Raw genomic sequence first — 27,974 nt, 5'->3', positions numbered from 1 at the left:
CAATTTTTTAAGTAATCTTTATTAAATTATTTTAACAATAATATATTACAAAACTTAAGTTTAATGAATTTAATTTTCATTTACGTTTAACCATTCTGCAACAGAATTTAGATGTCTCTCTCTCCAACTGATTCTGATTTTTATAGCATCAACAGCTGCCTGCATTAGACTTGCTACTGATTTTAAATCTTTTTGATGAAGTTTGTAAAACTGTGTCAACTAAAAAAAAATGTGTTCAGTTATTGCAAAGAAGGACTAAAAAGCATTTACATCTTGTAGATCAATCTCCGTCGACAGATAAGCTAGGAAATCTTGACATATTGAGTTTAACACCAAATATACATCTTCATATGTTTTGTACACTCTTTCCCAGTTTAATCTCAAAAAGTGAAAGCCTGTTCGAATGCCTACAAGATGATTAATAGATTCCCAAACGTATGGAATATACTCTAAGGTGATGTTGCCACTTAAAGAAAGTTCGAGGTACCTACAAATTTTTTAAGTATCTATTATTATTTATGATATTATATTATAACATATACATATATCCAACTATCCCCAGTAGCACAAAATATTTATTAAATATGTAAAACACAATATTTATGTACGTAACATATTTTCGACAGATTTTTAAATATGTAATAAAGATCATTTTCATTTCAACAATACTCGTACAAACTGCTCCATTTTTTTTTAAATTAATGTCGTTCATTTGCCTCATACATATGTTACGTGATCTTAACTTCTAAGGTGACTACTAGAGATGCTACTGAAACATGTGCACAAAAATGATAATCAGAGTAACAGATATATGATTTGCCTCATCATCAAATTATACATTTCAAAAAAATATATAACACATCTCATGAAAAATGAGCATGTGTTTAACATTTTAAAATAAATATAATTCTATAAGATTTCTCGAATATATTATAAATATTACTACATATTTAACAGGGTGATTATTTTATCTTTAAAACTTTCGTGTAGGCACACAGATTACACATATCTTAAGCAACTTTGATCAGTCTATTAATCTTTTTAAATTAGCAATCATAGTAAATGCAACAACAACAATGACCTCAAGGAACTAATAATGGCAAAATTCAAATAAAATAGAACGTAATTTCTTCACTCCTTAAACGAATATAAAGAAAAGAAAATAAATAAATAGGTATCCTATAATAAGTCCTCAAAATATCTTCGCGCAAAAGATCTTGATTTTGAATTGGAAAGGCTGAAACGGCATGGGTGAAATCGATTTGCCCTCAGGATGTTAAAAACCGAACTCTGAATAATCTGCATTTGTCTTGCGATCGGCCGTTGACACACGGTGAGGATTTATCATCTATAATTTCAATCAGGGAAGCTTTATTTTCTGGCGTACTTACTGTAGGACGTCTAACTTTAGTTTTCTTAAATTGATCAACTGCTCGTAAGTTTTTTTCGAGCCTTCTAAATGCTTGGTTAGAAGGAATTGTATCATCTGACATGTAGACGAACGGCAGCATCGAAAGTTCCATCAGACTTTTCCAAAAGTTAAAAGCATATCGGTGGTTTTTTCGGAATTCGAAAACACTGTTAGCAAAAGTTGAAAATAATTTGACTGCTAGGATTAATTTATCATAATTTTGGACCAATTATTGCTGTCTACACGTTATTTATTAATTAAATTAAATTAAGACGAAGTCGTTTATGGAAAGTAAAATGTGTGGCGTGAACAGATAAATTAATCACACTGTATTAGAATAATACGAACTAAACATAGAAAAAATATTTGATGTTACTAAGAATATGTTATTATATTATTACGGTAATCTTACGTCCAATTGGCAAGCGCATTACCTATGTTACAATGTAGTCAAATAATATTTTTTGTGGTCGAGTAGTCTGATAATTGCCTTTTGTCACACTACAATTTGTTTATAATCCGTCACATTACGGCACGATTTCATTATTACACGATTTATAGTGCCATAAAGAGGTGTCATGGAAACAAAATAGTACACTAGGGATTTTTCACGAAACATTGAAATTGTTTGAAAAAACGTCATAAATTGTCATTTTTATTTTTATTAAACTGAGAATATAATTCATGTATCACATGACCCCATTTCTTCCAATAGAATTTGTTCATGCCCTTAGTTACATGTCTATCACAGCGATAATAATTTTATTGCCTTATTGTGGTCTGTTGCTACCTAAATTTAAAAACTGTCAAATTGACGAATTTTAGAATTTCATAAATTTTTTTGTCTTTTATGGCTTGCCAACGTTGGAGGCAAGCTCAAAACGACGAAATGAACTCTATTATCAAAAAATGCGTTCATTTATTATATTCTCATGTTGAATATAACTCGTGATATGATTAATAATCGAAGATATGGCTCGTGAAACCGAAGCAGCACATTCAACTCGTGCTTCGCACTCGTTGAATCTGCAGCTCGGTTTCACTCGAAATATTATCGATAATAATCATATCACTTGTTATATTATATCTGAATATAACTCGTGATATGATTAATAATCGAAGATATGGTTCGTGAAACCCAAGCAGCACATTCAACTCGTACTTCGCACTCGTTGAATCTGCAGATTTCGGTTTCACTCGAAATATTATCGATAATAATCATATCACTTGTTATGTTATTATAAATGAAAATAGAATTGAGATTTGAAATTGGAATTGAGGTTCCATTATAGCTACTTCGACCACAAAATAGCGTATGACATTCGTTTCTAATGCGGGATTATAAACTAATATAACATAGTATTATGGTAGGAATAATTTTTAACCATTACTGCTTGTCAAAATTTACTATACATGGTGGATAAGATAAAGTAATTTTACAAGTATAAAATCTTGCTAAATCTGATTTTTTATAACCATAGCGTTTTTACTTTTGAGATCCCAGTTCACATAAATTTTCTTCTGTTTATTGCTAAATGTAGTAACTTTTTTAACTCACCTATTTATAAGCCAAGGATCATGGGTACATCCTAAACTCAAATAAGCAGTTTTCAAATCAGCCGTTGAAATCTGCGGTGACAAAGTCCTATTCCACAAAAAGTCCCATTCTTTCAAGCTTCCTATCTTAATCCCTATACATTCCACAGTGGAGCGATACTCGTACGGTATCCTAAAATGTTTTTTTTACTTCATTGTCTGCACAGTATTTTGCAATCCTTACGGATTTTTATTGTCTGGATCAGCCTGTTCCATCCAAGTCGAAAATTCACTTTGTGCCCACTTTAAACACGACTCAAACCTAAGCTCACATGCTACTTGTATCAACTTCCATCTCAAAATTTTATCATTTTGGCTTTCATTGTTTTTTTCTTTTGTACCAAGAGAATCAAATTTGTATTTAATGAGATTTGTCATGTATTTTTCAAAAGCTCCAGTGTACTCATAATTGTTTATGATGAATCTGATCTCCGCCAAGCTATTTAGAGCAGTGAGCCAAGGACTATAGTTTGATTCTTTTCTGGTCAAATATTTTGTTAAGCTTAGCGGAATGCTGTAATTTATTATGTCCATTTGAGCTAATTCGAAAGCATCATCAATCAGTTGACCACGACTAGCCACAGGGATTTCTCCAGGGTTGTGGAACAGTTGTTGGATTAAGAGCTTCCAGTTATAGATGTCGTAATTTACACGAAAGTATCCTAAAAAATATGAAAAAAGTTCTGGCACACATGAATAATATTCTCTTAGAATATAATTGGTTTATAAAGATTTTTCGAAGATTACTATAAATATAACATACATATAAACTAAAAGTGTAAAGGAAATTTACACTGTGATAAAGATTTTATACCGAAAACAACAAAAATTTTCGTACATAGAACGCAAAAAATGCATTAATGCCGTACTACTTTTGCGTCTTCGGTTTCAAACTAAAGTGATATAAAAATTAACAATTCACATGATATGTTGACATTTCCAACAATTTTAGCAAACTACTCCTACAGAATATCGACAAATGTGATTTCAATCATACATAAAAAAAAGGAATGTCCCATCCCAAACCACTAATGATAGAAATTTTAAATTTGGAGAGGATGTTCATTTTATACTGGAGGCATCGTTTAAGAAGGGATTTCTCGAAATTCATTCCCTAAAGGGGTGAAAAGGAGTGGTAAAATTTGTATTGGAAAAATATTTCTACTGTAAATTTAAATTTTTACGTGAAATTTCGTATTAATGCTCTTCACACAAATCATGAAACACGTATTTCAGCATTTTCCGAGATTCAACCCCTAAGGTGGTAAAAAGGGGTGTGTATGGGAAAACATATTTTTATGGTAATGTTTACTTAAAACCTAGTATTAATGTTCTTCAACACAAATAATGAAACTGGTATTTAAGCATTTTCTAAGATTCAATCCCTAAGGGGGTGAGAAGTGGTGGCTATAAGTTTGTATGGGAAAAATATTTCTGTTGTAAATTTAAATTTTTACGTGAAATTTGGTATTAATGCTCTTCAACAAAAATAATGAAATACGTATTTAAGCATTTTCCGAGATTCAACCCCTAAGGAGATGGAAAAGTAGTGACGAAGTTTGTATGGGAAAAATATTTCTATTGTAAATTTAATTTTTTATATGAAACAATGTTGTTCAACACAAATAATGAAACACGTATTTCAGAGTTTTTCGCAATTCCACCACTCAGAAGATGAAAGGAGGTGACAAAGTTTGTGCGGTGAAAAATATTTTTATGGCGATTTTTAGTTGAAACTTGCCCTTCAACACATTTTTTACTTAAAGGTTGGTAATAATGCTCTTCAGCACAACGAATCGTCTACGAGAGCGAAGCCGCGGGCGAGAAGCTAGTCATACATAAAAATCTACAGATTCATGTTTTCGACTTTCTAGCACTCGAAGTTATCAACAGAAAACTGGTACCTTGAAAAATACATGTGTACAGAAAAGGGCGAAAGAGAAATCTAATCAAAAATGGGCGCATTGGATACTGATGTGTCAACGACTGAATAAAATTCTTAATGCTCACCTGCTTGGTCAACGTTAAACAAAACCCAGGATGAATTTCCATTTTCAGTTATATTTGCTAAAGTAATATTTCTTTGATTTTTTAACCATGCATATTTGATGACATCATTTGTAGTTGTATAACTTAGCGGTATATACCAAAGGGTATTGTTGTTAATGTTATCTTGGATAAAAATCTGCTGAGTGATTATGGCTTCCCCATTTTCATAATTTCGATCTACAGTTAAATAAGGATACCCTTTTTGTTTAGTCCACGATTCCATAAAAGTTTTCACAGTAACATCCGCTGGGAGAACCGAATGATTTTTGGCAATGTCCGTCAATGACTTCCATAAGGTATTCTGATCAGTTGACTTGAATGATCTATAACTAAATGCAAAAAAATCTCTTCTTACTAAAAATTACCAACATACAAACTCTTCAAGTAATATTGCAAACCCTGTCTGAACACAGGTCTAGTTAAAGTATAGTTCAACATCCGAATCAAACTTGTTGCCTTACTTTGAATAATAGTGTCATAAATCTGTTCAATTTGCACAGTTTTAGTAAAATCAGTTTGAATTGGATGTGTCGACTTCAAACTATCCAAATTAAAACTCTTATACATCACTCGCAAAGGGAAATCATTGCTAGTCTGCCACCTTGGTTTCAACTACAAAGAAATGTCAAACTGCTTTTAACGACTGAATCATAAAACTTACACTGCTTTGTACAACTTCTGCCATGAAACTTCCAATTCCTTCGTTTAACCATAGGTCGTTCCACCACTTCATAGTAACAAGATTTCCAAACCACTGATGAGCGAGTTCATGTGCCAGCTTAATGAAAATATGTTGTTTGATTTCCCAATTCCTCGAATACTCTTCTAGAAGAATGGCAGATTTTCTGAAAGATAAAATTCCCCAGGATCCCATTGCTCCTCTTGGAAAGTTTGGTACTGCCAACAGATCAATTTTTGAAAGAGGATACTTAATTCCTAGATAATCTTCTAAAAAGACAAGTATACTCTGGGCTGCTTCTAATGCGTAACGCGCTCTTGGTAGATCTCGTTGTGGGGCCCAGATATTGATAACAGGTCCAGCCGCTGTTGAAGTACTTCTCAGGTTATGGAAATCACAAATAGTGAAAGCTACCAAGTAAGTAGACATTGGAAGAGACGTTTCGAAATGATCCCAAACCCATCCAGGTGCGTTAGTACTAAAACAAGTAAAGAGCTGCTAAATGGATACGTTATATGTTTTACTTACATCGGTTCAGTCTCACGAAGGGGCATATTAGAAAGTACTGTCATGTTTGTTCTTCTGGCTATGGTGATTTCAAACTGGGATTTAAAATTTGGCTCATCGAAACAAGGAAACACGCGCCGAGCGCCGATTGGTTGAAAATTAGTGGTAGCAATCCATCTAAAAATTTATAGTAATGCTAATGAGTTTTCTTAATACTACAAAATACTGCTCACCTAGACTGCCCATTCAGATCTTTATAACTGGTTCTATAAAATCCCGCCAAGTTGTTTGTGATGTTACTTGTCAGTTTAATATTAATGGTGTAGTTGTGATCTACCTCCAAAAGATTTCTCATCACTATAATTAACTTAAAGTTTTCCTCTTCTTTATAAACTTCTTGAATAACAAGCTGGGTACTCTCTGCTCCTATCAGAATTTCATCGGTGGAATTATCTTCGTTATTATCAACCACAATAATGGTATTATTATGAAGCGTGCTGTTTTTTTGGTAGATTTCGGGTTGATCGTTATCACTTTCTTCCTCTTTAGCTAAATTTTCGTATCTTAAAATTGTCGTTTTAAGAGTGGATACTGTCACGTTGTGCTCTGTTATATCTAAGTCATCAACATTTAGTATGATTTTGTTCGTTTTGCTTAAACATCGAACAACGATTTTCACATCTGCTGTGTATGTGAAATTGTCAGGTGAGAATTCGTCTAAAATTGGAAAGATTCGTATACGGTAGTGTACAGGTTTGAGGGTTGTCGGAAGTCGAATATTTTCTTCGGTTTCTTCATTAATTGTTTTGTTAATGAGTTCTTCGATGTCTTTCATATCATCTCGAAGCTGAAAACACAATTAATTGAAAAACATTGTTCAAACTGAAATCCTACCGAAAGTATAAATACTATACAAAAATAAATAAATATTAGTTAAAGCGAGTAATGCGAAATAAATGTACATAAAAAATACAAAACATTATTAATGTACCTATTCCGAAATAAATATTTTGAAGCATTACCCATGCTTATCACACTTTTATTAGTTTCCACACTCTAGAACGGCAAATATAGGGTGTCAAACGAAAACTTCTGTTGAAAATATTTCTGTACATGTTCAATATTCTTGAAAAAGCTGAAAACCATTTTGAGGGATAAAAGGGTATACTACCCTCACCGTTTGAAAGGTTTTGCAAGACATAAGCTAGCTACAAATTCTTGATAAGACAATGCCCGCATGCATTCGTGATAAGTGCTCATTCGGAGGTTGATTTCGGTATTTATTATACAGTTCCTAGAAAGTTGTACTTTTTTGTTTTTTTTTTTTCAGTGGCACACTCCTGTGAAATATTTGCTCTAAACAATTTTCTGAGTGCGCCTTGCATGCAGAGAAGTGCAGAATTTTGATACGAGGCACAAGGTTTTGGTTTATGGTATGGTTTATACTTTATGGTATGGGTATTTACATCCCACTGTGAAATTAAGCTGAGTGATCAACTGTTTCCAAATATTTCTAGAAATACTGTATCTATTATATAGTTACGTTAATCTCCGAAACTATTGGAGTGATTACTGCGAAATGTTAGGTGTTATCATAAAGTCGCAGGCAAAACTTAATAGTCATTAATGTCAAAGTTTTGGGGAGATATGTGTATTATAATATAAATTACGGAATAAACTACACTCTCGGAGGTGTAGATTTAGCCGCAATTCAGTGTGGCAATAATTTATGGTCTCAGTGTCGTATCATATCATATGTATCTGTCAAGTACAGTACAAATCCTCTGAAGTATTAGTATAGGTATTAAATTCCCATAATCTAGATAGAGTATCACTTGTTGCACCAGTTACTTTTGCAACGAATTCTTACTGTGTTATCCTTTATGCAGCTGGTTTATTAGTAGTTATTGGAATTCTTCTTTTCATTAATTACACAGTCGAACAATTTTAGAAAAATTTCTTGTTACAATCATTCTGAAAATGTATTCTGAAAGGTTATTTTGTGCTGAATAACTATCTAATCAGACATTATGCCTACGTCGTCAAAAAAATTTTTTTTGGAGATTGTTCATAGATAGTTCCAGTTAAAGGTGTACTATTGCATAATGGGAATAAATATCTAGTACTGCCGACTACATACTCCATACAAACTGCAGAAACATATGAGAATATTCAACACTTGCTAAACTGTATTAACGACAAAAAATTTGGATGCAATTTGATAGGCGATTTAAAAATTGTAGCTTTAGTAACTGGCTTCCAATCTGGATATAATAATCATATGTGCTTCTTATGGAAGTGAAATACAAGAAAGAAAGCATTGCAACATCTGAAAACAATATTTCCTAAGCTTTCTTCTGCTAAAATAAACCAAGGTAAAAATTAAAAGATTACAGTGAATTTCAGTTTTCATATTATATACGTTTTCTATATTTAGGAATTTTCATTGGGCTTGAAATTCGAATGAAGAATCAAATGTTCAACGCCGATTTGAATGATATGGAAAAATTTACTTGGGAATCAATTAGTGATCAGTGAATTTTTAGAAAACAAACGTTCCACAAATTATGTCTCATTTAAATTTCTTTGCTGATAATTTTTTCATCGAGAAATCAAGTATTGGTCGAAGAAAGATTTAAGACAAAGACCCAAGTATCCATTCTTTCCGAATACATGAGGCTTTTATAGAGAGTTAGATCCTTCTACATATTCTAGGCAGGTTAAATATTCATAGACATGATTAAATATCTGTCGACAGAAATCTATGGAACATTTTTTTTGTGCTTCTTGCGCGTTTTTCTATGTAAAATTAGAATTCACTTCAGTTTTTCTAATTGTTCACCGGAAACAATAAAAATTTGAATAATTTTTTTTTGACGACATGGATATATTATCTCTTTTAAGAGTTGTTCAGCACAAAATTACCTTTCCAACCATATTTACAAAATATATGTAACAAAAACAAAATAAAACATTTATACTCCGCCGGAGTATATACAGGGTTAGTCACGAGAGAATTACTTCTGAAAATTATTTTTACGCAACCCAAAATACGAATACCATGTACCATTTGATACTAACTGAATTTAAAATGAAATGCTTAATCCATGATTGCTTTGAGTTTGGCAATCTCATTTTGACAATTGTGGAAAATGAGGTTACGCGTGTGTCCATGGTGGTACCACAGCCAGTCGGAAATCTCCTCCGGCGCCGCTAATAAATTTGTCAGTGTGCCTCTTGATCTTTTGCAACTGATTAATCACGAGAAAATTATTTCTAAAAATTCCTTTTACGGCATTTTATTCAAAGGTTACAACACAAACTCAAACAAGTAAGTAAATAATTTAACTACTAATCTGTTGAAAATGTTGGGCATTTTGGGGGGATGCTACGGCTTTTTTGTAAATGGATGGCCGAAGAAGTCCAGAGGTTGCAGATTTGCACTTCGAATAGGCTCTAGGTGACGCAGAGATGGCAAATTAACACATGCACATTAGCGGCGAACAACATTGGTAGAGCACTTACGGCTTCAGTATAGCCCAGATTGATCTGACTGTATGTCGTCGATCCAATGGGGCTCTAGAGGCGAGTCAACGATGAAAAAAAATGTTAAAAATTAATTAACGTCAAAGTGACACTTCCAAAGTCAAAGCAATCATGGATTAGGCATTTCATTTTAAATTCAGATAATATCAAGTAGTAGAGGGTATTAGTATTTTGGGTTGCGTAAAAATAATTTTCAGAAGTAATTCTCTCGTGACTAACCCTGTATATATGAATATGTGAAAATCAAAGTGGTTGTCAACCATAGTAACCATGGTAAGTGAAATCAAGGCACTTCCGTAATGAAGCAAGGAGATAGGAATTAATCATTTCAAAAGAAGTTTAATCGTTTGAAAATAAAATATTGTATTTCATTCGAAGTTTAAGTGACTTTATGTGACTTTTATGTACTTAATTCGGATCGCTATCGCTCGGCGTTTAATCGTTCATACTCCGTCACATGAAGTCACTTAAACTCCGAATGAAATACAATATTTTATTTTCAAACGATTAATCTTCTTTTGAAATGATTATTTCCTATCTTCTTGCTTCATTAAGGATTTGCCTTGATTTCACTTACCATGATTACTATGGTTGACAACCACTATGATTTTCACATATTTATACTCCGGCGGAGTATAAATGTTTTATTTATACGCCGGCGGAGTATAAGTTCTATTTATACGCCGCTCAAAAACGCTGTCATAGAAATGACACTTAAACCCCGGTAAGAACGTCATATAAGTGTCAGTTATATGACGTTTGAAAATAAATATCTATTAGTGGAAATAATGCAGTTACAGGTTACAGATTATTTTGGTTTTTTACTTTCCGGACGTTCGCTAGATTATTACAAAAGGTTTATTTGACGAACGGCTAATTTCGTGTTTTCTCGACGTTTCATAGTAATCCAGTAATCTCAGAAATTACTGGACAGATGTTGTAAAATTTTAGATGTGTTTTAAAAATATTGAGTAGATCGTAAAAGTTTGTGTGTTCACCCCCATCAAATATTTGATGACGTTATCTTAAAGTTTGCTAAATAAATCCTACAAGGTGTTTCAAAAACATTTTCATATAGTCACCTCTGGATTTTCCATGCAAATTAAAAAATACCGCTTCACGAAATCAATGACGAAGATAACGATTATAAGGTAATCGTAATTGTTGGTTGCATAACTACAAAATACACTGGAAAAGTGATCAGATAATAATGTAGATATCGACGACAACTCGATCGTTGGAGGGATAAGGCTAACTGAATCTCTGTTTAATTCTTCTGCTTGTTTAAATTTCTTCTTCAAAGTTGGCGATCTTATATTGCACATGGCACAAGTAGGCACAAAGGACAACGATTTTACGTTTTCTCACTTTCGCACTTTTAACGTTTCTACAGAAGTTATAAGAAACACCCTTAAAAAGAAAAATAATCTATTTTGGCTATGAAAAAGGGCGAAAGTTCTTATTGTCAATTTTACAGCAAGTGTTCGAAGTGACCACTTCGTCATACATAAAACCAGACTGCGACGTTTCATTTTGATGGAAATGTGGTGCAATGTGTCATCGCATATTAAGGTAATTTGTTCTATTAATTCCTCCACATTATTTATAGACCTGGTCTTTGATGAATAAAACTATAGAGAGGACTAGTGGAGTAAGATCTGGGAACCTGGCTGGCCAAGTACCTCTGCTCACAACTCGGCCAGGGAAAAACTCTTCAACAAATCCTAAGTTTTCTCAAGTAGTATGAGCTGTAGCTCCATCTTGTTGGAAGAAACCACTTTCAAATTCCTCTAGATGCATCTGTTTTAAAAATGCTCCAACAGTTGTTGCTTGTAACGTTGCCCATTAATGGTAGATACTGTGAAAAAATATTGGCCCAATTATTCTTCGACGTGATTATGGCTAACGATATTCCAATTTTTACGGGATGTAAAAGGTCCTCAATGAAATTATGTGGATTGACGACACTCCATGTTCGGTAATTCTGTTTGATGACATAACCGCTCAAGTAAAACCACGCTTCACTCGAAAAGAAGCCAAGATCAAAAACGTTGTCGTTGTTTAAATTCTCCTGAAAGAAGTTGCAATATTGCATCCGACTATTGTGATCTAGTAGTAAAATTTCTTGCACCAGGGTGATTTTATATGGATGCATGTGCAAACGGTTTTTCAGAATCCTTCTTACTGATCTGAAAAACACGTCAGTTCGAACTGATAGACGACGTAATGATGAATGGAGATTTTTTTCAATAAGCGTCTGCACTTATTCCGTGACATTTTCAATTGTCTGTGGCCTCCCAGTCAATTTTCCTTTTAATACGCTTCCTGTTGTCTGAAATCTGACTATAATTTGGCAGACGCGATGATCTTCAACATTTTTGTTGGGAAATTTTAGTAGAAAGTGTGCTTTGTATTCAGGAATTGAATATTGCCTATCTCCGTTTATTAAGCGTCCACTTCGAAAATAAACTTCAAAAATGAAAGTGTTTTCTTGTATGGTATATATATATATATATATATATTAATTACTTATTAATTTGAAAGTTTTGAATAAATATTGAAAGTGATTGACACTGTATTATTGATTGACAAGTTAAAGTGACACTATTGGCGGAAGTTCAAAAGCAGTACCGTCCGAGCGGCACTACAAGAATTACATTTAAATAAATTCCAAAGATGAAAATCATTTTAAAACACCTTGTATCTAAAATGTGCAAAATAATTGTTTATTCTCTAGCTACTGTTAATTAATCCAATCTTATTTTCAATTTAGCACTTGCACGTCTCTTATAAAAAGTTCAAAATTATATAAAAAAGTTTTACAATTCAACTTTGAAACTGCGAAAGTGATTGCTTTGAAAATTTTGCACACGCTTTAAGATTTTGTGAACTAGGTAAATCGCTAATCAGAAGTTATGAATACAAATCGCACAAAACCGATTATTTTGAAATTTTGCAAAAACTTTATAGTTAATGGCTAATTAAAACTGATCTGTCTGAAAAACTTATTTTGTGTTATCAAAATTATAAGGGGAAAATTAACCTTTATCCAACCTTTTTAGACGCCACTGAAGGATAAATAGGTAAAATTAATTTATTTTAATAAATCCTAGCAACTGTAACAATAATAAAACTTTTATCAAGACAAAGGGACGGTTGCATAAACGCAAATCAAATTTAATCTCTGACTAACTCCATAGTAACGATTGTTATTATCATAGTTACAATTGTTCTTAATCAGAGATTAAATTTGATTTGCGTTTATGCAACCGGCTCTAAAATGTTGCTGTAGAAGCGAAAGATGATCTTTTTATCAGAGGCGTACAACGAATTTGGACATATATTTTAATAATTTTTATCTCTAAAAGGAGAATACTTTTACCTGAACTTTTTTTCACTTTTAGCACCCATACTTCGAGACCAATTGCTGATTTTATTTTGTACATAGCTTTTAATAACACGCTGTATAGTTGAATTAATGTATCTTTTTACACACGTGACCAAAGTATCATACAAGCTCAGACAGCACCTACCATGGGAATCTTTGTTTTAAGGATTACAAAAACGAAAAGTCAGACAAATAGTATGTCTACCGAAATTAGTCCAAATTACGCTCGACGTCTTCCAAAAAGTTCCTTGAATTATAAAAAGATAAAATGCATAATTAATGCGTCCACATCGTGCGACAGGCACTGATGTAGTCAATCTAATAATTCATGGATTTTTCATCAAGCGTCACTGTCATTTTTGGTTTTACTCAGAGTGGTTAATCGCAGTTTTTCGTTGTTCTCAGTTTCAAGTTTTCTATTCAGTTCTTCGTAAATTTCGTTGGTTGTTAGTATTCTTGTTTCGTTGTCCTATTTTCTGTTTTGTTATCGTGTCTCTTGTTCGTGTTTCGTCTACAACATGCCTAGCAAACCTTTGAGATCTCATGCCCAGGACATGGTGTTCAACTTTAAAGAGTATTTTGCTCTTGATAAGGAAAACGGTGGTCCTTTAATCTCATTAAATGCTATAAAACAAGTAAGGAAAAACCACTTGAAGGTTCATGATTAATAATTTCGCTCAAATTTTTAGCGAGTTGCAGATGCTCTAGGCGAAACTCGCCAAACGGTTTCGAAGATTGAAACTCGAAAAGAAAGACTGGGCGTGCTTCCCAGTCCAACAAAATCAAGGCCCAATCGGAAACCGCCGAAAACAAGAGACCTGCCTAAGCCTATAAAAATGGAAATCCGCAGCACAATTTATGACATGTGTAAAAACAGTAGGTTCAAGAAATCCCATAGATACAGTTTTGTAATAACCACGGTCGTCTAGATAGATAACGCTTGACGCGTTATGTGGCCGTCCCACTCCGGGTTTTTAAAAATTTTTGTCAGGTACGAAATGTAGCGCAATCTCATGAAAAGTTTAAATATTACAATTGTCATCGTGGTCATTGTCAACAAGTAAATATTTTAGGTGTCACTGTCAACATTCATGTGCCAAAAGAAAACACATAAATAAACTAGAAAAGGGCAAGTAGAAATGATTTATTATTGTTTAGAAAGTTTTAGAACTTTCTGCTTAAAGGTTTGTTATCTACTAATTTTCTTTTCAGAGAACATGTTCTGCCCACGCAAATGTTGGATAATACTGGTTTTGCTGCTGTTGCAATGATTATCGCACTCAGGTGCATTTGGTGCAGCTCACAACCCAATAAAGGATTTTTGATTAAATTGGGTTGCAAAATTTTGATAAGCTGACCACACGTCTTCTCATATCTTAAATATGGTAAAGTTGCCTGTATTGTGTCAGCTATTTTTTTTTTATTAGACCCACAAATAGTTTATCTGGGTAGAGTAATCGACCACGATCCTGTAGCGTGATCAATTGCATTAAAGGTCCCGGTATTGTGGTCGACACTAACGGTGAAATGCAACCGTCACATCGATGTTTTTGTTATACTTTTAGAATTATGTATCCAGCCAAAAAAGCGACAGATGCAGAATAAAGATTGTTTTCTGGTACTTCGTTTCTAGATAAACCATAAAATTTGCAATTTAAATCATCAAGCATAAGTAAGTCTTCATTATGTTTATTATGTACACCAATAATTGTAGATCTTCTAATTCCAAATTGATTATGACTAATATGATTTATAGGACCTGCAGTGTTATCTGATGCTGAAGCTTTTAAGACGCCACATCGTAAAATTTGTCGTAGACCACATTCAGCAGCTCGAGCATCAGTTGCGTATTTGTACCTCCTTTATACGGATGTGTGAAAATGTGGCTTCCAAGGCGTTAGAACTAAATGTCCGAATTAAGACATAGTAAAATCCTTTAGGAGGAACTCTACACATAGTCCAGTCATTTTAGGATAAAAAAGGGATCAATCTCGGAATGAGAGATAATAAGCTGAATTTTTGTATATACCTTAATTTTGGCGTTTTAAAAGTTGTGTCAAAAGTCTCATAAAATCTCGTGTCTGCGTCGTAAGTTATTCAAGGTCAAAGATGAAGAAAAACAGTTTTTTGCGATTATCTCGGTTTCTATTGCTCCAGTGATGTTAACATCTATTATCATAATTGTAGATCACAAAATTTGGGACAAATTTTATTTGAAACATTTTTTCATGCGCTCAATCGTTTTTGAGATAGAGGGCAGTGAACACGCAGCGCTCATCCATTCGTACTGTAATGCAATCAACCGTGAATATCTATGAATACTACCTTGAATTTTGAAAAATTTGTATTAGTTATCAATTAATACATTGTATTTAAACATTTTACATATTTTCAACATATTCATTGAATAATACTTACCTACTTTGTGTAATTAAAAACGCATTTAATGAAATATTTATTGTATATCTCAATTTATTTATATCTTTAAAATGTGTAAAGTTTTAAATACTTATTTTTCTATCATGATTATAACTGGAAGGTCTGGAAACAACGATTCAGGGCACCGAAGATGATGACGATGAAACAGAAATTCCCGAACGTCCAGAAGATGACGGTGAAGAAGAAGAAAATTAATACTTTTGTTCTTTAAATTATTAAAGATTTCTAGATTTTCACTGCAATTCAATTTCAATCGTAAGAAATGTACAGGTACTGAACAAAGATAAAATTAAAATACATTAACTCGTTTTACTTCCTTAAATCTTTACTTTGAAAAAATTAATATAACTTTTAGATGTATAATAATATAACAAGTATAATATATTATCTAATATATAAAAACTTTCACATTTGAAAGATAAAGTACTTAATTATTTTTCTACTTAAAATCTACTTTCAATAAATTAAGATATACATACAATAAGTATTTCATTTAAAGAGTTTTTAATTCCACAAAGTAGGTAAGTATCATTATCATTAAATGAATGTATTGAAAATATGTAAAATGTTATTAAATGCAATGTATTAACTGATAAATAATACAAATTATTCAAAATTAAAGGTAGTATTCACAGATATTCACGGTTGATTGCATTACAGTACGTATGGATGAGCGCTGCGCGCTCACTGCCCTCTGTCTCAAAAACGATTGAGCGCATGAAAAAATGTTTCAAATAAAATTTGTCCCAAATTTTGTGCTTTACAATTACGATAATAGATGTTAACATCATTGGAGCAATAGAAACCGAGATAATCGCAAAAAACTGTTTTTCTTCACCTTTGACCTTGAATAACTTACGACGCAGACACGAGATTTTATGAGACTTTTGAGACAACTTTTAGAACGCTAAAATGAAGGTATATACGAAAATTCAGCTTATTATCTCTCATTCCGAGGTTGATCGCTAATTTGACTGGACTAACACAAAAATGCACTTTTTGCAATAAATTTCAGTGCCTGTGCAGTTTCATTGCTTAACCCTTCGAACCCATTGCAGGCCGAAATCAACTGAATGTCGTCAATATAATTTTGAAATGTTACATTCAGCCTATGCAGACGTTCATCTGAAATGTTGACATACGGTGCAACACTGATGTCAAAGGCGTGGATGTAGTGATTTTTAGAAGTTTATTGCACTTTTATCACAACAAATACAAATAAAATTAACAATATTAAAAAAATCCGTTTGCAGCAGCATTCGAACCTGCGTTGTTATGCAACGACTGTAATCACAACGACGGAAATGAATAAATAGCATGTTTGCGAAAACCTTTTCTTATAAAGTTTTCCTTATGCTTACAATTATAATTTATAATTATAGTTATAAGTATAAATTGTAACAGTTATGCTGACGGCTTAGAACCTTACATTGACAAGCAGAACTGACTTTCTGTCACGCAAATTGATTCATTTTGCCCATGAATAATTTAGAAATTTTGGCTACTTTTGGCAATACAGAAGATGTACAGAACTACTTAGTGCATCAGTTAATACAAAAAGAGTTAACAGAAAAGCGTTATTCATATACGTGTGTTAAATTCAACATGAATAGCATTCCGCCAGAAAACTTTCGTTTTCTTTTTCGATTTGAAAAAGAACATATAATTAAATTACATCAAGCTTTGCAAATGCCTGCAAAATGGGTTACACCAGATGGTCATGTCATTGAAGGTTTATTATTATCTACAATCGAGAAGAAATTCCGTATTTTTAAACACTCTTCATTTATAGGTCTTGCAGGATTATGTCTCGTTTTAAGACGATTTTCTTACCCAAACAGACTAAAAGGATTGCAAAATGAATTTGGATTACATTTTTCGTCAATCAGTAAAATTTTAAAGTTTGTTGTTACTTTTATATTCAAGAAATGGGCCAAGTTATTATTAAATTTTGATAAAAACATATGGTTAACGCAAGGTTTTCTCGCAGAGGTGGCTGCCTTCGTACATAAGAAAGGTGCTCCTTTAAGAAATTGCATTGGGTTTATCGATGGTACTGCCCGGGCAATTTGTAGACCATCAAAATTTCAAAAAGAAGTTTACAGCGGGCATAAAAGAATACATTGTCTGAAATTTCAATCAATCACCGTTCCAAACGGTATCATTTTACATTTAAGTCCTCCGTATTCTGGCAGACGACATGACTCTTTTATCCTTAAAAATTCAAAAATCTTAGAGCAAATGAAGCTCCATTGCCCACAGTTTTGTTTATACGGAGACGAAGGGTATCCATTAGTGCAACAATTAATAAGACCATTTTCTAATCATAATTTAACAGAGCAGCAACAAATGTTTAATACCAAAATGTCCAAAATACGCCAATGCGTAGAATGGAGTTTTGGTAAAATAACAACGCAATTTGCGTTTGTTGATTTAAAAAAAAATCAAAAACTTTTTCTGCAACCAATAGGTCAGTATTATATTGTGGCTGCATTACTAACGAATGCGCATACATGTTTTTATGGAAGCACAACTTCTCGATACTTCGATATAGAATCACTAGATATTATGGAATATTTTCAATAATTTCTTTTTAATCAAACAGTTACCTTTAATTAATATGTTATTATTAAATAAACATTTAAAAGCTGTAATTATTTCAAAAATTATGTCAGATTTTTATTATTTAAATTTTGTGTTAAAATGTTTTCCAAAAATCTGTTTAAAATTGCATTTTTTTGTCTTTCTATTTTACGGCCCTCTTCCTCCTCTTGCCATTTTTTCTGTTCGAACTCAAGTTTAGCTTTTTTGAATTCCAACTCTTCTATTTGAATTTTCATATTATCTTGATGTTGCTTTTCTTTAAATCTTAATTGTTCTTGTTGTAGCTGACTTTCCCGTTTCATTTTTTCAATTAAATATGAAAAACTTGTTCCATCTTTAGTTCCATTTCTCGTCTTTCGTGCTGCTGCTGTATAAACCCTGCTAGATTCTTGGTTGAACCCTTCACGACCCCCACGCTCACCATCAATATCAGTGTCATTAAAATCGTCAACAGTGTGAAAAAATATTTCATTGTCCACGTCAGTGGCTTCTGTTTCTAATATTTGTTCACTATTACAACTTTCAATAGGATTGTCCAAACTTTGCAGAGCAGCTTGGCGAATTGCTTTTGCAGGCATAACCTCGTCGAATTTTTGGCCACTGCATCTTTTTTTACCCCGTTCATTTTTTTTATTTTCTATGTCAATTTGTGCCACATCTTCATATTGCGACCAGACAGTCAGAAGTTTTCTAACAGCGTCGCCCCACTCAGTCTGTATCCGTTCTTTCCCACTTTCTGTAGCTTCGTCGGCATCAAATTTTCTAAATTTTATTACTCGTTCCAACATATGATCTTTTAATAATTTGAAGCTACAGTTCTGAAAGCGCTCTCTTTCGTCTTCACTTACGACTGCATGAAGTTTTTTCCACACATCTTCTTCGTTTGTAAATTCAGTCTCGCAAAGAAGGTCGAATAATGCATTCAAACATCTTATACGTTCCCTCTCTGAGAATCGAAATCGTTTCTTTTTCAGTTGCGACATAACTAATTAAAGTTCTAAATGACACTGACTGACATTGTAGAAAAAATCTACTATTGTCAATATAAGAAGTATCGATTGTGAGTGTTATAATTATAAGACATAGTTATAAGGATAAGTGTAAGCATAAGAAAAAATTTATAAGAAAATGTTTTGCGCAAACACGCTAATGGCACCCCTTTTCGTGCCGTCAAGGCTTACTTTCGTAGAACCTAATTTTATGCGGAGTGGGACGGCCATATAATGCGTCAAGCGTTCTCTATCTACTCGGCCGTGGTAATAACTATGAAATACTTTCAGTTATAATATAACAAGTGATATGATTATTTATTAGCATGTTTGCGCAAAACAGTTTCTTATGCAGTTTACCTTATGCTTACACTTATAATTTATAATTATAGTTATAAGCATAATTGTAACAGTTATGCTGACGGTTTAGGACCTTACATTGGCAAGCAGAACTGACTTTCTGACACGTAAATTAATTAATTTTGCACATGAATTATTTAGAAATTTTGGCAACTTGTGGCAATATAGAAGATGTTCAGAACTACTCAGTGTATCAGTTAATACAAAAAGAGTTTCTTTTTCAGTTGTGACATAATTAGAGTTCTAAATGACACTGATTGACATTGTAAAAAAATTATGTTGTTGTCAATATAAGATGTAACGATTATGAGTGTTATAATTGTAAGACATAAGTTATAAGGGTAAGTGTAAGCATAAGAAAAAAATTATAAGAAAATGTTTTGCGCAAACACGCTATTATCGATGATATTTCGAGTGAAACCGAGCTGCAGATTCAACGAGTGCGAAGCACGAGTTGAATGTGCTGCTTCGGTTTCACGAGCCATATCTTCGATTATTAATCATATCACGAGCTATATTCGACATGAGAATATAATGAATGAACATCACCACATAAAAGTTACGCAACGAAAATTTTGCAACAAAATACAAATTTTTATTGATCAAGACGATTATGAGAACTATAATACATATTTTTAACATTAAAAGTACAGTTTTGGTAAACAACTCTTGGTTGATTTTCCAAAGACGTAGAAGTAGAAATTCTGATATTATTTGTTTCAGAGTTTGTTTCTTTTGAAGAATGACCTCTCATAGATGAATGTGAATTCTCTAGACGCCAATTAGGATTCTCAGTCAAAAAGAAACGATCAGTAGTTACATTTTTGGGACGCTTCTCTAATATTTTGTAATATAAGCGAACTGGACATACATCTTCATCTGAATTTTTAATTAACCATTTGCTTGAAGCACAACTTTTGCTCCCTCCTTGATTGGTCTTCGTGAATACTGGATTGTATTCCACACGTCCTGTCAAATCCCCCGTATTAGATTTTTCAATCTGAATGTGATATGTCATCGCATATGCAGCCTCATTGCCTCTCCAGGCCAATTCTTTAGAAACTATAACATAAAACTTTTTTTGTAACCCTTCGGGTGTGTTTTCATCCCAGAATTTGGTAATTTTGTTATGTTCATCTAATGTAAAAGCTGATGAGCTAATCTTACGTTTCTCCGGCTTACGTTGGAGTTCTTTACGTTTGGAATCTCTAGCTTTTCGTGCTTCTATAAATTCAATATCTTCAAATGGGTTGAATTTTATTTTGTAATCCTTAAAAAAATGTTCTCGCAAAATTTTCGCTGTTCCATTCCACATTGTTTTAATCACACTCTCTTTATATTCTGTGCCATCTTTACGCCTCATATTCACAGCATAATCCTTCAAAATTGTTGCCAGTTCTGGAATGGTTGAAGCGGCGTCAATTTTATAATTCTTTGCTTCACAAAATTCTCTGAACTGACGCCATTGGCTTTGTTTGTTAACAACGGTGTTGCGAGGCACAGATTTTTCGATAATAGCATCAATTTCCTCGTTTTGAGCTTGCCCCCAACGTTGGCAAGCCATAATCGACAGAAAAATAAAAAAAAATTTAAATTTGTCAAATTTGACAGTTTTTAAATTTAGGTAGCAACAAACCACAATAAGGCAATAAAATTATTATCGCTGTGATAGACATGTAACTAAGGGCATGGACAAATTCTATTGGAAGAAATGGGGTCATGTGATCCATGAATTATATTCTCAGAAAAACATTTGTGTCATGTTGACCTTATGAACATTATCATCTTTTTGACTAATTACAACAAAGTGACAGTTATTAATTCGGACGTTAGCTTTTGGTCACGTGTGTAAAAACATACATGAATCCAACTACATATATTAGTGACTGAATTAGCTTAAATCCAACTTAACTTCAAACGCATCTCATACACGTCTATATTTTTTTTAGATGATTATTCAGGGAGACTTGCGATAGAAATCTTAAGTGGCATTCGCGACGTTGAAGTTAAGAAGGTCTTACAACTATCAGGGTATCAAACATCATTCGATGTCTTTATTTGTGCGCTGGAAGTGGAGGCGGCGTAGAGTTCCTCAAGAACGTGTTACAAAGTCAGCGTGGCAGGAAGAGAGAAAGAAGAAAACAACAAGATAGAGAAGCTGCTAGAGAAACTGTCAAATATTTGGCTTCTTTCGAAGACGGGAGAATGCTGTGTCTCGTAAGCAAAGTGTGGAATGCTATAGGTGAGGACGCCAGAGACACAAGCAATTGTCGTGCTCGATCACCAGTTCCAAGAAAAAACACGCAACAGAGATCTTACCTATATCTAAAAAGAGCCAGTAGTCATAGTCGCTGATGAGAATAAGGTCGCCAGTGAAGTGAAAATAAGAAGTTTTACCAGAAGTAGTGGTTCAATTATACCGTGGAAGATTTACGAAAATCCAGCAGCAATCACCATCGATACTAGCGCTGAGGTATCAATTGTACGTAAATGACTCGTGAGAGCTGAAGATGTACAAACTATACCCGAAACGATCAGATTGAAAACTGTAACTGGAGAGTCGACGCCGATCATGGGCGAAGCATCGGTAGAAATCGGTATTGGTCAGCTGAGAATAAGACATCGGGCTGTGGTAGCTACCATGGAAGATGACTTAATTTGGGGAAGGGATTTGAATAGCCGCCATGGATTGACAGTTGATCCAGTGAGGCAAGTCCTATGTCTTGCTCTTCAAGCTAAATCAGCAGTGTATTGAAGCGAAGCCTCCAAGATTGATCGCTTATCAGAACCGCAAACACTACGACGAGGTTGAGCAGGAAGAAAGCAGTCGTAGAAAATGATGAATGGACTACAGCTCGGTGTAGAAAGGAGGAAGACGAGGATATAGGGCCACTCTTCAAATGGAAGGAAAATGTGATAGAACGATCTGGCTGGTCGAAAACACCAGACGAGTCACCTTCTTTCAAGGCATTATGGATTCCTTGCATGTCGAGAACAGGTTGCTTAAGGACCCTGGGAAAGTCCGGATGGAAGGCATGTCACAATGCAGTTGGTGGTTCCGGCCATTAGAACCAAGAAAGTACTTCAAGAAATGCACAACGGAGGTTCTGGTGCTCATTCTGGAATAAACAAGACGCTTTCCAAAGTTAGGGAGAGATTCTACTGGGTGTGTTGCCGAAAAGACATCGAGAGCTGGTGCAAGAAGTGTAGGTCCTGTGCGGCGGTTAAAAGACCTAAGATTACGGCGAGAAGGCCGATGCAATCACAGAACGTCAGTTCGCTTTTTGGAAGAACAGCAGGAGATAGAGCGGGTCCCCTCCCAGTGACCGAAGAAGGGAACAAATACAGGAAGAATGTCAAAGGCTACCACGATGGCTTACAGGAGAAACTGCCGAGCATTCACGAAATGCTGCACCACAAGAATAGGGTGGCGAGTGGTAGAATGAAGATACGTTACGATCTTACGGACAACTCAGTAGAGTTCCAGGCAGGAGATTAAGTATGGCTCTATAACCCCCGAAGAAGAAATGGTCGTTGCCCGAAGTTGTCACCAGACTGGGAAGGCCCATATACTGTCGTGACGAGAATCAATGATGTCGTTTACAGGATTCGACAAAGGCCGAAAACGAAAATGAAGATTGTTCACTTAAGCCGCCTCATAAAATACGACAGTGACACCACTGATGTTTCTGATCGGGACCATCAAAACTAAGGAGAGGGCAGTGTTACGGAGTCACCCCATATGCCGCCCCAGTACGACGCCTATAGGTTCTGGTATGTACGACGATGTTGACTCATCGTCGGTGACAGCGGCCAGGCTGCGTTCGCTAAAGAAAAACCTGTAAGAGGAAGTCGCGATGGGTAATCCAGAAAGACCTCGACTGCGGAACTTCTAGAAGGGAAGGGGGAAGTATGGCTTTAAGTAGAGCCCACATTCGGGAATGATGCGTATTCAGCCAGTTCAGTCAAAACAGAGTCTAGCCAAGTTGCACCCGAATTATTTTGTACATAATCGCTGTGCAAATAAATTGTTGAGTTTACCCACGTGGACTTTAAATTAACGAAAATCGTAATAATATCTACGTCTGGTTTCCATTTGAGTGTGGTTTTCGGCATACTAGAATGGTAGCTTCTCGAGGTTTATGGTTTACAAATTTTACTTTTTTCTCCAATGTACACAAAGGCTACTGCTTCAGTTATCTGTTTCATTTTTTTTCATTACACCATGACTCAAATACATCATTTCTCGCTACACAGAAGATATCAAATTGTCACAATACGCTTTAGCGACCTTATTAATAATATTTTCACAGTCTACATCACTTTCCTCGCTCATTTTCAAACCGAAAATCACGAAAAATCGTAGACAGAAGCATCAATTGAAAAGTTTTTGTTGGCTCAATATTATTATTTCAGAACCCATCGCAGGTTTTAAAACGATAAATTCTTTAGTTAAAAGTGGAAAACTTACTAATTTACAATTGTAACAAAATATATTGTACGCATTATGTCCGAAAAGTTAGATTTTACTGGCCTCGTAAACTGCCACCTCTGGCGCTGATAACGGCTTCACATCTTGGTCAAATGTTTACAATGTCTGTTCAAATTTCGTTTATCAAAATTGGTCCAAATTTTTATTAACCTGTTTCCTACTTCTTCTAGTGTATTTGATCGCTGGTCTGAAGTTCTTAACCATCTTCCTAAGATGTCCCAATTGTCCCACACATGCTGTATGGAATTTAACTAAATCCGGACTCTTTGCAGGCCCGACCATTGTCGTAATATTAGTCTCTTCAAGGTAGTCGCGGACAGTTCCAGCAATATGCGGACGAATATTATCCTGCATAATAAGAAATTGGTCGGCTATAAATGGGGCATAAGGTACAACATATGGTTCCAATATCTATCTGTACACATTAAGTGCTCATCCAGTTGTAACAAGTTCTGTACGTACGCGCCTCCAATGATACACCACCCCAGACAATCACGGATCCTCCACCAAATTCCACTGTTCTCACAATATTACACGATGCATATCTCTCACCCGAGTATCTGTACACCTTTACTCGTCGATTACGATTATACATTTGTAACTTATTCTATTCGACGTTCTTGGTCCTGAGCCATTTTGTCTATTTTGTATTGTTTACAATAGTCTCGAGTTTTTAGAATTTCTAGTAACTCCTTTTTTGTATTATTTCCTTCAAAATAAAATCGGTCCTTCCTATAATCTCAAAATAACAGAGTGTTAAAAAAGACTGCTTGATTACAAGAAAGAAAACACACAGAAGGCAAAACCGACACACAGGAAAATACAACCTGTGGAGAAACCGTAAAAGAGGCAAGTAAATTTTTAAAGCCGTGCTGAAATATTTATCCTTCAATATTCACCCTTTCACCACCCGACTTTGCGTTTGAAAACATCCAGGTAGATTTGTAACGAATTAACTATAAGATATGTTTCTAGAAATAATTTTGTCTACACTAGCGACACATTTCTGGGTAAAAGAAACCCAGGTATATACAGGTATGTTTCTTAGTAATTAAGCAATAACCTTGTTTCTCATATATTTTAAAAATGAATTGTTAAAAACAAAATTTTTTTACTGCGGCCCTTTGCGTATTTCTTCGACCGTGGCACCTGCCGGAGTTTGCAGTTGTCGAATTTTATGTTCCGCTGTAAAATACTTAAAAAACCAAAGCCATAAACGCACTATATTTTGGCGGCCACTATACTCACCTTACACATTTTGTATTCTTCATTATTATAACTATTATTATTAATGTGACTCATAACAAACAATGTGGGATATACATATGATAGATTAATAAAATTAAAAACTGTTCGTTTTTCTAGTTAGTTCTAGAAGTTTTTTTTTCTCGTTACATATACATATAATAAAAAATTCAAAACATCTAATATATCATATTCTAATGACGACAGATAAATAACGAAATTACACAGAACTTGAAACAATAATCTGCATCTCTTTATCAATATGAAAACTTCTTCATTATAATCATTTTTTCGGTCATTTATCACTCAAAATGTCGCGCAAAAAATAAATCAAAAAAATCACAGAAGTAGGCAATAAAATTACAAATATTTAGCTAAAAACAAATACCTACAGCAAAACGTTCCAGTCAATAAATTTACATCGTAAAATGTTTCTTTTTATTTGCATTGGGTTCATTACATGAGAAATAATAAAATTCGATTTAGTGTGTGACCTTAAACAACAATATGCTATTAGAAGCACGACAAAATGTGCAATTTAAAATTCTATAGCTATGTTTAAACTGTGCACATAGTGTAGTAATAGACACCTTAAAGATTTAATTGATATCTACCAATTATTATTAATAAAGGAACATGTTTATCAATTTAAATTTTATTACATAACAATCAATGTCATGTCAAGAAAAACAAAATTATCCATTTGTAAAGTACTTCCTGTCTGAAATCAAAATTCCTGAAAAATTACCTCAATTCATACACGTAACATCAATAGAAAACCTTCGGAAAAAATCGCATGGAGACCTTGACACCTATATGCCACTACATTTTAAATAGTGGCCTTTAAACCGGCGAAATTTCGAACATTTTTCAAAATAGACAGTCAATACATATAAACACAATAATAAAAGCAGTGAAGGTTATTAATGACAACCGTGATAATTGATGATGAATCATTTTTGTACCAATATAGTCCAATAATAATTAAATGTGATACCAAACAAGGCGAGTACTAACAAATATTCATTGCTTTGCTACGACTTTTGACCGAAAAATATTTTTAATTGTGATAATTTTTTTGTTTATTATTTGTTAGTACCGCAAGTACTTTACGGTTAAATTCACATACATTATTCTTCCATTACGTAACTGTTGCACGAATAAATAAAAAATACCTCCTCTAATTTCCGATTTGGTCCATAGTAGTACATCAGTATCACAACTAGAAGTAGTGACAGTACTGCTATAAGCACAAACGATATAGCCCTTTTGGTGGTGACGAAACAGCCCCCATTCCTGTGATATCGAATATCGTCGATAGATTCTTCAGCCAAAAATTCAGATCTTGTGGAACCAACTCCTCCTCGTCCCATCTTTAAACACTCACTAATTCACTTTCATTTAAAAAACGTGCATTCAGTACGACTGTTGCAGGTGAAGTGCTAACGTACTCCTACCTATACGCGAAATCACATGATTACAAATTAATAAGATGTTTCAATATTTACTTATTTAAATTTTTTGTTCTTCCTTTTTAACTTTCGCAGAAAAATTTTTACCTACAGCCAGTTTTTCCGATACTTTGATTGTTTTCCATTTTTTGCTCTGTTATGCATTCTCCATAATTAATTAATTTACGGGTGAAACATTTGTGTGATAATTATCTACTAACTACGAGATGCTTTATTGTAATATTTAACGAAGTTTGTCGTAGTTTCAAACAACTAAACGGATAATTATTTGAAATTCAGATAAGCGATAATATTATAGCAGAATTATCGAACTAGAAATATTCTCGAAGAATCGAAAACGAATAATGCGAGTCCTTGGTTATGGTCAATTAAATCTTGTGAGATTATGATTATAATAATACACTTGACCTGTAGCATCTTCTTTTTTTCAAAACTATTTGCATATGGATGTAGGTCAAAACCGCACAAGTTATGCAAAATATTGAAATCAGTTGCTAAACGATGTGAAGTGATTACTGTGGATTGATTAATGCTATATTGTACAAATCAATTGCCTTTTTAAATAAGTATACTCATTGATTGGAACAATTACTTTTAAAAAGTAATTCATTGCATTACTCATTAGTCATTATTCAGTAAAAATAGTAATTCATTGCTTTAACAATTACTTTTTGTACTTTGAAAATTTGATAAGGAGACAATTTTAGATATTTGTTGTATAAGTACATAATTTTTTCTAACATCCAAGGGGCCAAGAAAAAACGTGTTAGAATGAAAAAGACAGTGAGTGATTTATTTTATTAACGCATTTGTATATATTAACACATTCGTTACATATTCACATCAATAAGATAAAATAAATATACATATACTTCACACAAGAGGAGTATATTCATAATTTAAATTAAACAATAATTGAGACTCAAAATTTTCCTCAGTTTTATAATAAAAACATCCGCGTCAACACTAAACATTCTATCCACAGCGGCACTAAATGGAATTGTTGTATTATATTTTATAAACATGTCTCTAAAACATGGAGCACTTTGATTCAAAAAGATCTAATTGAAAATAAATTATTTCAGTACTTACCAAAATATGTTTCCGCAGATTTGAGGATGCTGCTAAACTGCACGACAAAATTTTTGTTGCAGGTAAACAAAGGTTACATTGCGCATTTAAATTTTTAGACAACTT

The 27,974-nt window shown here is 33.7% G+C and overlaps 2 protein-coding genes and 1 long non-coding RNA gene across 4 annotated transcripts; 1 reads left to right on the top strand and 2 right to left on the bottom strand.

Annotated features, from left to right (window-relative positions):
- LOC135126630 (aminopeptidase N-like) lies at nucleotides 1-26,758 on the bottom strand. 2 transcript variants are annotated; one of them, XM_064052668.1, is made up of 10 exons: nucleotides 26,481-26,758; nucleotides 6,476-7,089; nucleotides 6,264-6,419; nucleotides 5,718-6,213; nucleotides 5,430-5,668; nucleotides 5,018-5,385; nucleotides 3,192-3,669; nucleotides 2,970-3,140; nucleotides 271-487; nucleotides 1-219 (listed from the first exon to the last, which is right to left on the bottom strand). In XM_064052668.1, the coding sequence occupies exons 1-10, from the start codon at nucleotides 26,676-26,678 to the stop codon at nucleotides 70-72; spliced, it is 3,087 nt and encodes a 1,028-aa protein (XP_063908738.1). In that variant the 5' UTR covers nucleotides 26,679-26,758; the 3' UTR covers nucleotides 1-69. The 2 variants fall into 2 exon arrangements, with proteins under 2 accessions (XP_063908738.1, XP_063908739.1); XM_064052669.1 differs by having other exon boundaries at nucleotides 5,018-5,379; nucleotides 26,481-26,757.
- Nucleotides 558-2,960, bottom strand: LOC135126631 (uncharacterized). The gene is made up of 2 exons (XR_010280102.1): nucleotides 1,392-2,960; nucleotides 558-1,348 (listed from the first exon to the last, which is right to left on the bottom strand). It is a non-coding gene; the product is annotated as an uncharacterized LOC135126631 (long non-coding RNA).
- On the top strand, nucleotides 13,419-14,139 carry LOC135127423 (uncharacterized). The gene is made up of 2 exons (XM_064053863.1): nucleotides 13,419-13,811; nucleotides 13,866-14,139. The coding sequence occupies exons 1-2, from the start codon at nucleotides 13,695-13,697 to the stop codon at nucleotides 14,103-14,105; spliced, it is 357 nt and encodes a 118-aa protein (XP_063909933.1). The 5' UTR covers nucleotides 13,419-13,694; the 3' UTR covers nucleotides 14,106-14,139.
- Nucleotides 26,759-27,974: the final 1,216 nt, after the last annotated feature.

Source organism: Zophobas morio, unplaced genomic scaffold (genome assembly GCF_036711695.1).
Source record: "Zophobas morio isolate AGI-343-1 ecotype UQ-CSIRO unplaced genomic scaffold, CSIRO_AGI_Zmor_V1 ptg000011l, whole genome shotgun sequence".
Classification (NCBI taxonomy): domain Eukaryota; kingdom Metazoa; phylum Arthropoda; class Insecta; order Coleoptera; family Tenebrionidae; genus Zophobas; species Zophobas morio.
This window is presented reverse-complemented; position numbering and strand designations above follow the sequence as displayed.